Genomic DNA, 11,062 nt, shown 5'->3' on the forward strand with positions numbered 1-11,062 from the left:
TGGGTGTGGTGGTGGGCGCCTGTAGTTCCCTGTAGTCCGAGCTACTTGGGAGGCTGAGACAGGAGAATCTCTTGAACCTGGGAGGTGGAGACTGCAGCAAGCAAAGATCACGCCACTGCACTCCAGCCTGGGCAAGCGAGACTGTTAAATTTTTTTTTTTAATATAATTGCTGAAAAAACAAAGTTTAAATTTGCAAAACCATCCCTTTTTTTCAGACAAATAAACTTGAGGGGCGAGGTCGGAGTCGAACCTCTTTCTCAGGTGTGCGGCCAAGCCCAGCCAGGCCGGCCCCGCCCTCACGCCGTCAGGCCCAGCCCCCTCTTGTCAGACCCCGCCCCGCTGCCCTACGGAGCGACCCCGCCAGTCGGGTCCAGCCTGCAGTTAATGCACAGCCGGGACTCCAGCGCCTCTCCGACAGCGGACCAAGGGTTGGAGCCCCAGACGCTGGGACAGGTGACCCGGGGCGGTAGCGAGCTGGGCGGCCTTGCAGGCGGGGCGGAGGTCCCCAGGAGCTCCTCGGGCGCGGTTGTCCGTGGGCTCTTCGTGCCCCAGAGGGCGAGGCTGCGGCAGCGCAGGGGTTAACTGGAGCTGCTCGGCGACGTCAGGGCTCTTTTGCATACCGTTCTTCCGTGTTACGCCGTCGGGGGCGGGGTCTGGAAGTCGTTACGGACCAATCGCGTGCGTCTATGCAAAAACCATAGACGGGGTAAGGGTTGGCAGCTCCCGGACCCGCCTCCCCACGCCTCCTTTCTCGGCGTCGCCAGGCGTGTCCTTTCCACGTGTCCACCCGCAGGCCGCCCGCAGACCACCCCCGCCGCGCGCGGGCCACGACGCCCCCCGCAGGATTCGCCCATCAGCCCGGAAACCCCTGAGCTGCGTCTCCCACAGACCGATGCCCAGCCGGGAGCCCCCCAAGACTCGTGGCTCCCGGGGGCACCTGCTGCAGACCCACCCGCCTGGGCCAGGGCCCCCGGTGAGCCTGACCAGGACGGGGTCCTGAGGCCATGTCTCTAGGCAAAAGATATAGTCCCCCCAGTTTGAGGGACTCCGGTTTCCCGACACCCCGATTTAACTCCAAACCACGACTCCTGTGGCAGTTGCAGAGACTGACGCCTCGAGGCCTCAAAACCAGCGCCCCCCGCCCTCCGTGCCAGCCCCAGCCGAGACCCCACAAGGCAAGGCCGAAGACGATTGTGTTTGAGGATGAGCTGCTCTCCCAGGCCCTCCTGGACGCCAAGAAGCCTATTGGAGTCATCCCTAAGGGGCATATGCCTAGGCCCCACCCAGTGCCCGACTATGAGCTGTGAGTGTCCCCCAGGTGATTCTTCATGCCTAGGATCAGGAGGGGACACTGAGGCTGGGGCTTTGACAGTTGAATAAGAGTTTACCAAAGAGTAGCTGGACACAGTGGCTCAAGCCTGTAATCCCAGCACTTTGGGAGGCTGAGGTGGGTAGATTACTCACCTGAGGTCGGGAGTTTGAGACCAGCCCAACCAACATGGAGAAACTCCATCTCTACTAAAATTACAAAACTAGCTGGACATGGTGGCACAGGCCTGTAATCCCAGCTACTCAGTAGGCTGAGGTAGGAGGATCGCTTGAACCCAGGAGGTGGAGGTTTTGGTGAGCCAAGATCTCGCCATTGCACTCCAGACTGGGCAACAAGAGCAAAACTCTGTCACAAAAAAAAAAAATGAAAGTTTAGCAAAGCGTAAAAAGAGAAAAGAATGTCTTGCTGATCAGTAGTGGGATTGCCCCTGTGAATAAGCCTCCAGCCTGGGCAACACAGCAAGATCCAGTCTCTGTAAATTAATTAATGTTAATTAATTTAAAAAAAAACTTTTTTTTTTTTTTAGACAGAGTCTCGCTCTGTCACCAGGCGCCAGACTGGAGTGCAGTGGCGCAATCTCTGCTCACTGCAACCTCCGCCTCCCAGGTTCAAGCAATTCTCCTGCCTCAGCCTCCCGAGTAGCTGGGACTACAGGCGAGAGCCACAATGCCCAGCTAATTTTTGTATTTTTTTTTAGTAGAAACGGGGTTTCACTATGTTGGCCAGGATGGTCTCGATCTCTTGACCTCGTGATCCGCCCGCCTCGGCCTCCCAAAGTGCTGGGATTACAGGCGTGAGCCACCGCGCCCGGCCTATTAATTAAAATTTAAAAAAAATAAGGCCAGGCGCGGTGGCTCACGCCTGTAATCCCAGCACTTTGGGTGGCTGAGGCAGGTGGATCATGAGATCAGGAGTTTGAAACCAGCCTGGCCAACATGGTGAAAACCTGTCTGTACTAAAAGTATAAAAATTAGCTGGGTGCAGTGGTGGGCACCTGTAATCCCAACTACTCAGGAGACTCACTTGAGTACAGGAGAATCACTTGAACCTGGGACATGGAAGTTGCAGTGAGCCGAGATCGTGCCACTGCACTCCAGCCTTGGCGACAGCAAGATTCCATCTCAAAATATAAAAATAAATAAATAGGCCGGGTTCGGTGGCTCACGCCTGTAATGCCAGCACTCTTTGGGAGGCCAAGGCGGGCAGATCACCTGAGGCCAGGAGTTCGAAACCAGCCTGTCCAACATGGTGAAACCCCGTCTCTACTAAAAATGCAAAACAGTAGCTGGGTGTGGTGGTGCGTGCCTGTAATCCCAGCTACTTTAGGATTTTTGAGACTCCATCTCAAAAAAATAATAATAAATAAAAAGAGGGAGAGAAAAGGGACATTTTTAGTAGGGGACTCAGCATGGACAAAGAAAAGCCAATTACACTGACTGGGAGAGGGTGGGGTTCGTTACACTCACACTCTGACCCCCTTCAACCTGCTAGTAAGTACCCACCGGTGAGCAGTGCAAGGGAACGGAGCCGATATGCCGCGGTGTTCCAGGACCAGTATGGAGAGTACTTGGAGCTCCAGAGGGAGGTGGGGTGCGCACAGGCAAAGCTCAGGCAGCTGGAGGCCCGGCTGAGCTCCCTGCCCCCACCCCAAAGCCAGGTCAGCGCTGGGGAGAAAGCCCTGCCCCGCAGCCCTTATGAGTGGCCCGACCTAAGCCTCTGGGATACCCACTGGGTCCAGATCTCCAGGACTTTCTCCTCTAGGCTGGCTGGGTGCCATGACATATGGCTAAGGTCAGCCCTTGAAGTCCCCACTAGATGGGCATTTAGTCTGTCTGAGCCTCAGTTTCCTTATCCCCCCTTGAGTTCAACTCTCCTTAAAGCCCCTCTCTCCTCCTCCTCTTGCAGAAGGAGGCCCAAGTTGCAGCCCGAGTTTGGAGGGAGTTTGAGAAGAAGCAAATGGTGAGTCTTGCATCCCCTGACACTCGCATGCGGCCCAGTTTTTTTTTTTTTTTTTTTTTTTTTTTTCCGAGACAGAGTCTCGCTCTGTCGCCCAGGCTGGAGTGCAGTGGCACAATCTCGGCTCACTGCAACCTTCACCTCCTGGGCTCAAGCGACTCTCCTGCCTCAGCCTCCCGAGTAGGTGAGACTACAGGTACGAACCACCACCTGTAGTGGCTAATTTTTGTATTTAGTAGAGACTGGGTTTCGTCATGTTGGCCAGGATGGTCTTGATCTCCTGACCTCATGATCCGCCTGCCTTGGCCTCCCAAAGTGCTGGGATTACAGACATGAACCACTGCGCCCAGCCAGTTTCTTTTTCTTTTTCAAGACAGAGTCTCGCTCTGTCTGGAGTGCAGTGGCGTGATCTCAGCTCACTGCAACCTCTGCCTCCCAGGTTCAAGTGATTCTTCTGCCTCAGCCTCCTGAGTAGCTGGGATCACAGTCATCCACCACTACACCTGGCTAATTTTTATATTTTTAGAGACAGGGTTTCACCATGTTGGCCAGGCTGGTCTCAAACTCCTGGCCTCAAGGGATCCGCCCACCTTGGCCTCCCAGACTGCTGGGATTACAGGCAAGAACCACCTCACCCGACTCACCTGGCTGCCTGTGCCATTTCAAGGAGAAACACTGAGGTTCTGAGAATGAAAGGCAGAGGCTTGAGCAGCTGGAGGGCCGCAGGGCAGACTGCTGCAAGGCCTTCGGGTTGTCGCCCTGCCTAGGACCCTGGCTTCCTGGACAAGCAGGCTCGCTGCCACTACCTGAAGGGTAAACTGAGGCATCTCAAGACCCAGATCCAGAAGTTCGATGACCGAGGAGACAGCGAGGGCTCTGTGTACTTCTGAGTGCCCCTGCAGACAGGCAGAGGGACACGTGGGGATGCAGGTCCCTGGCTTTTCTTGGTATCTCTCAGCCATTCCTCTTGCAGTTCCCCCTGCCAGGGGTAGCTTTCTCCAAAACTGCAAAGGCTTCTTCATTTTGGACTCAGCTTTGACAGCCCCTCCTCCGGGCAGGCCTCCCAGGACTTCCTCCTCTAGGACCTCTAGCTCTGACCCTACAGGGACTCCAGATCTCAACCTGTTCCCTGCAAGTAGGTCCTGCTCTCCATTTCAGTGAAATAAACACGTATTAGACACCTGCTGAGTATAGTTGCTTACCACGTCTGATTGCACTCATTTGTGACACACACAAATTGTTTATTTATTCATTCTGAGACAGAGTTTCGCTCTTGTCGCCCAGGCTGGAGTGCAGTGGCACAATCTCGGCTCACCGCAACCTCCGCCTCCTGGGTTCAGGCAATTCTCCTGCCTCAGCCTCCCGAGTAGCTGGGATTACAGGTATGTGCCACCACACCTGGCTAATTTTGTATTTTAATAGAGATGGGTTTCTCCATGTTGGTCAGGCTGGTCTCCTGACATTGTGATCCGCCCACCTCAGCCTCTCAAAGTGCTGGGATTAAAGGCCGTGAGCCACCACGCCCAGCTGTTTGTTTGCGACCGTGTCTCGCTCTGTCACCCAGGCTGCAGTGCGGTGGCGTGATCATGGCTTGCTGCAGCCTCCACCTCTCAGACTCAAGCAGTCTTCCCACTTCAGCCTCCTGAGTAGCTGGGACCACAGACATGTACCACGACACCCGGTTAATTTTGTTTTTTGTAGAGGTGGGGTCTGTCTCTGGTCTCAAACTCCTGGGCTCAAGCGATCCTCCTGCCTTGCATCCCCAAGTACTGGGATCACAGGGATGAGCCACTGCGACCAGCCAGATTCCTCCATTCTCCATGTCTCCCTGGCACTTCAGGACAGCAACTGACCCCAGGCACTGTGTGGGCACAGTTCATATGCCTGGCCTGGGGGGAGGGTCTTCCAGTGCTCAACCCATGCCAGGCCCTGAGACAGATTTTTAGTTCCATGTGAGAAAAAAAAAATTGACGTCAGTTTGACTCAGGCATGAAAGGGGGAAGTCTGAGTTCATAGAACTTAAAACACCCAAGGGTTTCAGGTATGGCTTGATCCACGGGCTCCAAAGGCATCTTGGGAAATAGATCATCCATCCTTGGCTCTGCTTTAATTAGATCCTCCCAGTTCCCAATCCTGCTGTAGAATCTCACTGGCTGGTTTGGAATCCCAAGCCCATCATAAACCAATTGCTGTGGCCCAGGGAATGGTGGGCTCTGATTGGCTGGGCTGAGATCATGTGACAGGACTGGCCCCCAGAGGTTTCTCCCAAGGACACTGGAGTCCAAACCATGAGCTGGGGCAGTGGCTCATGCCTATAATCACACTTTGGGAGGCCGAGGCAGGTGGATCATCTGTCAGGAGTTCGAGACCACCCTGGCCAACATGGCAAAACCCCATCTCTACTGAAAAGTACAAAAATCAGCTGGGCGTGGTGGTGTGCACCTGTAATGCCAACTATTCAGGAGGCTGAGGCAGGAGAATCGCTTGAACCCAGGAGGTAGAGGTTGCAGTGAGCCAAGATTGCACCATTGCATTCCAGCTCAGGTGAAAGAGCAAAACTCCATCTCAAAAAAAAAAAATTAAGTGCTGACCAAAGAAAATAACTGAGGCTAGGCAAGGTGGCTCCCGCCTGTAATCCCTGCACTTTCTGAGGCTGAGTGGGGACGGATCACCTGAGGTTAGGAGTTCAAGACCAACGTGGTCAACATGGTGAAACCTCATCTCTACCAAAAATGCAAAAAAACTAGCCGGGTGTGGGGGTGGGTGCCTGTAGTTTCAGCTACTGGGGAGGCTGAGGCAGGAGAATTGCTTGAACCTGTGAGGCGAAGGTTGCAGTGAGCCGAAACCACGCCACTGCACTCCAGCCTGGGAGGTGGAGGATGACTCCGTCTCAAAAAAAAAATAAATAAATAAAGATCAGGGAAGCCACACAGGTAGGAAATATCTTTATTCTTGGCTTTGATTGAGTCATCATGTAGTGTCTGACGTAGATTACGCGTCCAGAGGATCTGGCCTAGCACACGCTAGCTACCCCTGCCCGCTGGAGTGGCCCCTCCGGTCCAGATGCCAGGCCTTTGTCCATCACACCAGGGAAGCCGCCCCCACCATCCCGTAAGTTCATGCTCCATCCGGGCCAGGGGTCCTGGGAGGACGAGGCTGAGACCTGGATCACCAGTCTCTTTTTGGTTTCATGATCATTTAAAAAACAGAAAAGACAAACATTTCACAGTCTTTACAAAACAGAAGTCTGAGGAGAGAAGCCAGGGTCCTGGGCCCTGGGAGACCCCTCGAGGCCTCAGTGTTCCCTGTCCCTTGAGGTCTGTCTGCAGGCCTGGCCACGGCGCACGTGGCCCCGTCGTGGTCACTGGCCCGAGCCGTAGGGCCAGTTGAAGGTACTCCCCGACAGCAGCATGTCTCTGATCAGCGTCTCGATGGGCGTCTTCCCCACCAGGCGCATGAAGAACAGCTGGGAGATGAGGGAGGCAGGGACCGCGCGCAGGGCGGGGAGCCGCAGCAGCAGGCGCCCGAAGCGCTGGGGCTGGGACGGGTACTGCGCCCGCACGTACTCGGTGAGGGCCACCTGTGCCTTCTCCTGCAGACTCTCCACATGGGCCGGGTCCGAGAGGCCACAGGCATCTGGGGAACAAAGGGAAGTCAGACAGGGTGGGAGGCAGCGGGAGAACACAGGGCCCACATGGGTGACTAGGGGACACCAATTGCGACTGTGGGTGAGAACAGGGGGCTGGGCATGATGGCTCATCACCCACAGTCCAAGCACTTTGGGAAGCCAAGGCAGGAGCATCATCGAAAGCCAGGATTTGAGACCAATCCGGGCAACATAGTGAGATCCTTTCTCTACAAAAACAAATTAGCTAGGGCCAGGCACAGTAACTCATGCCTATAATCCCAGCACTTTAGGGGCTGAGGCAGGTGGATCACTTGAGTTTATAAGTTCAAGATCAGCCTGGCCAACATGATGAAACTCCATCTCTACTAAAAATAAGAGTAGCCAGGTGTGGTGGTGCACACCTGTAGTCACAGCTACTCAGGAGGCTGATGGGAGGATCACTTGAGCCTGGGAGGCAGAGGCTGCAGTTAGCTGGGATCATGGCACTGCACTCCAGCCTGGGCAACAGAGGGAGGCCCTGTCTCAAAATAAATATACAAATAAATATACAAATAAGAAACAGCCAGGTACCCTCATACCTGTAATCCCAGCACTTTGGAAGGCTGAGGTGGGTGGATGGCCTGAGGTTGGGAGTTTGAGACCAGCCTGGCCAGCATGTTGAAACCCCATCTCTACTAAAAAAAAATATAAAACTGCCGGGCGTGGTAGCTCACACCTGTAATCCCAGCACTTTGGGAGGCCGAGGCAGGTGGATCACGAGGTCAAGAGATCGAGACCATCCTGGTCAACATGGTGAAACCCCGTCTCTACTAAAAATACAAAAAATCAGCTGGGCATGGCGGCGCATGCCTGTAATCCCAGCTACTCAGGAGGCTGAGGCAGGAGAATTGCCTGAACCCAGGAGGCGGAACTTGCGGTGAGCCAAGATCGCACCATTGCACTCCAGCCTGGGCAACAAGAGCGAAACTCCGTCTCAAAAAAATATATATATATATAAAATTTAGCCAGGCGTGGTGGCAGGTGCCTGTAATCCCAGCTACTCGGGAAGCTGAGGCAGGAGAATCGCTTGAACCCGAAGTTGGAGGTTGCAGTGAGCCACGACACAACCATTGCACTCCAGCCTGGGCAACAGAGCGAGACTCCATCACAAAAATAATAATTTAGAAATATAAATAAAAATTAGCCCAGTATGATGGGATGTGCCTGTAGCCCCAACTACTGAGGGAGGAGGCTGAGGCGGGAGGATCTTTTGAGGCCAGGAGACTACAGTGATCTGTGATCATAGCACAGCCTGGGCAACAGAGAAATAAGAACCTGTCTCAAAAAAAAAAAAAAAAAAAGACTTAAACATAAGACCTAACACCATAAAAACACTGGGGGTGGGGGCGGGGCGGGGAAGAACAGTAGACAGGAAGGGGGTGATGGTACCTTGACATGCAAATGGGAGAATCTAAGACAGTGCCGTTCCTCCAGAGATAGTGAGGTGGTCTCACCTACCCACAGTGGCACGGGGTGCAGGCAGTGATCTTTCAAGGGTGGTTGGCGCCCAACTGATGTCTTTGGCAGGGAGATAGGTTCTAATTTTTTTTTTTTTTAAGATGGAGTCTCACTCTGTCTCCCAGGCTGAAGTGCAGTGGCACAATCTCAGCTCACTGCAACCTCTGCCTCTGGGTTCAAGTGATTCCCCTGCTTCAGCCTCAAGAGTAGCTGGGATTACAGGCACGTGCCACCATGCCCGGCTAATTTTTGTATTTTTAGTAGAGACAGGTTTGGCTATGTTGGCCAGGCTGGTCTTGAACTCCTGACCTCAAGTAGTCCCTCCACCTCGGCCTCCCAAAGCGCTGGGATTTTAGGTGTGAGCCACCTCGCCTGGTCAAGGAGACAGGTTTTAAGGAAGCCTGCAGGGAAGGTGGGGCTGGGAAGGGAATTTGAGGACCACAGAGCCCAGAAGGGCCTGTGCTGTGAGAGAATGTGGCAGTCTAGAGAGAGACCCAAAAAGATGGGAACCCCAGAAAAAATCTTCTGGGAAAACTATAAATAAAGCCGTATTTATTGATTTTCGAGACGTGGTCTCACTCTGTTGTGCAGGCTCGAATGCAGTGGCATAATCAGAGCTTACTGCAACCTCGAACTCAAGTGATTCTCCCAACTCTGCCTCCCAAAGCGTCGTGATTGCAGGCCTGAGCAACCTTGCGAGCCGTATTTATCAGATGAAAGCCACCTCCCCGAGTAGCCTGGATCTGCTTCCTAGCCCCAAAGATACATACGATGGGATCTAGAGCCTTCCAGTAGGGGAAAGAGCTCCCAGGAGCCAGGCGGGAGAGATGTTTGTCTAAAGGCACAGCATCCTAATGCCTATCTATACCCCTAGTACTTTGGGTGGCTGAGGCACGGGGATTGTTTGTGCCCAGGAGTTCAAGACCAGCCTGGGCAACATGGTGAGACCCTGTCGCTACAGAAAATGTTTTTTTTTTTTTTTTTTTTGAGACGGAGTTTCACTCTTGTTACCCAGGCTGGAGTGCAATGGCGCGATCTCGGCTCACCGCAACCTCCGCCTCCTGGGTTCAGGCAATTCTCCTGCCTCAGCCTCCTGAGTAGCTGGGACTACAGGCACACGCCACCATGCCCAGCTAATTTTTTGTAGTTTTAGTAGAGACGGGGTTTCACCATGTTGACCAGGATGGTCTTGATCTCTTGACCTTGTGATCCACCCGCCTCGGCCTCCCAAAGTGCTGGGATTACAGGCTTGAGCCACCGCGCCCGGCCCAGAAAATGTTTTTTAAAAAATTGGCCGGGAATAGTGGTGCATGCCTGTGGTCCCAGCTACTTAGGAGGCTAAGGTGGGAGCGAGGATTGCTTCAGCCCGGAGGTCCAGGCTGCAGTGAACCGTGTTAGGTTCCCAGTCCCAAAATATTGAAATACAAATAAAAAGATAAAGTGGAAAAACAAAGCTGGCTGCTCCGCCAGGTACTGGAATACGGTTGGGCTGCCACTGATAGAAAGTTGATGTTTGTGTTAAGAAGATTGTGGGGCTGCCCCGCCCCTCAATGGGAGGGGCCTCCGAGCCACACCCCTACCTAAATCCCTACGTCCCTGGGTCCCTGGCTACCTGGAGGTTGCCCGGGGCCCAGGAATCAGGCAGTGGGGGCCTGAGGGGGCCAGAAGCGAGGGGTCAGGACCTTTCCTCCCACATCCCCCCAACTTTGTGCTATCAGTGCTCACTAAGCATGAAGGGCCCTGTGGTGAGGGAGGAGGGGTCTCGGGGACCCTGGGAACAGGAAGATGGGTCTGGGATCCGGGGTTCAGAGTTCTCCGAGCCTCTTGAGATCACAGAGTGGGGGTGTCACAGTGTCACACTGCTTACATCATCCCTCTACGGCCACCCACGACCGCTCGCTCACAGCGCGTGCAGGGCGCCAGGCCTGGGGAGCGGGGCGCTATGGGGGCTGGAGTCTGGGTCCTGGCCATCCTCTTCCCAACCGCCCTTGGGTCCCCCCCCACCCCACTGCCCCCTTTGGAGCGCGGCTCACCAGGCGTGAAGAGCGCGATGGCCTTGAGGCAGCCGTACTCGGCGGAGTCGACCTGCAGGCGGCCCAGCTTATCCACCTGCTCCTGGAAGGCGCGCACCTGGTCCATGAAGGCCACTGCGCGCTCGGCGGCCATGGGCGCGGCGTGGAGGCCGGCGGCGGCCAGCAGCGGCGCCGTGTGCAGGGGCAGCGCCGCCTGCGCCGCGTTCAGCACGAAGAGCTCGCTCCAGCTCAGGCGCAGCAGCGCCACCTGGTCGGCCACCGGCAGCTCGGGGAAGAAGGGCGCGTGGCGCGCCCATTCCACGGTGCTGAAGAGCAGCCGCGCCGCCAGCTCGCACACGTTGTCGATGCCCAGCACCGCGCCTGCCGCGCCGCCCCCCGCGCCGAAGCGCCCGGCCGCCGCCGGGTAGGGCTCCGCGCGCAGCAGCTGCGCGATCAGCTCGGACACCGGCTGCCCGGGGAAGAGGTCTCCGCCGCCCGCCACCGCCGCCAGCGCCGAGCCCGGGGGGCTGCCCGAGGAGGCGGCCACGGCGCCCGGCAGCGAGTGCGGGATGCGGCCGCGTTGCACCGCTGCGGGAGGCGGGGACAGGAGGGATGTGGGGGCGGGAGGGGAGGCGGGG

The 11,062-nt window shown here is 55.6% G+C and overlaps 2 protein-coding genes across 3 annotated transcripts in view; one reads left to right on the forward strand and one right to left on the reverse strand.

The window, feature by feature from the left end:
* The first annotated feature begins 336 nt into the window (after positions 1-336).
* Positions 337-4,470, forward strand: OCEL1 (occludin/ELL domain containing 1). Of its 2 annotated transcripts, XM_017501216.2 has the most exons (6): positions 337-454; positions 795-974; positions 1,099-1,304; positions 2,823-2,988; positions 3,237-3,290; positions 4,055-4,470. In XM_017501216.2, exons 1-6 carry the CDS (start codon positions 386-388, stop codon positions 4,175-4,177), a joined length of 798 nt encoding a protein of 265 aa, XP_017356705.1. In that variant the 5' UTR covers positions 337-385; the 3' UTR covers positions 4,178-4,470. The 2 variants fall into 2 exon arrangements, with proteins under 2 accessions (XP_017356705.1, XP_037584687.1); XM_037728759.1 differs by having other exon boundaries at positions 365-454; positions 766-1,304.
* Positions 4,471-6,217: 1,747 nt separating this feature from the next.
* Positions 6,218-11,062, reverse strand: part of NR2F6 (nuclear receptor subfamily 2 group F member 6) — a 13,018-nt gene continuing 8,173 nt past the window's right edge. Inside the window, exons 3-4 of the mRNA XM_017501217.2 lie at positions 10,446-11,012; positions 6,218-6,923 (exon numbers count right to left, since the gene is read on the reverse strand). Of these exons, the coding sequence (XP_017356706.1) occupies positions 6,649-6,923; positions 10,446-11,012 (842 nt within the window). The 3' untranslated portion in view covers positions 6,218-6,648. The remainder of the gene's footprint in view (positions 6,924-10,445; positions 11,013-11,062) is intronic.

Source organism: Cebus imitator, unplaced genomic scaffold (genome assembly GCF_001604975.1).
Source record: "Cebus imitator isolate Cc_AM_T3 unplaced genomic scaffold, Cebus_imitator-1.0 Scaffold280, whole genome shotgun sequence".
Taxonomy (NCBI): Eukaryota; Metazoa; Chordata; class Mammalia; order Primates; family Cebidae; genus Cebus; species Cebus imitator.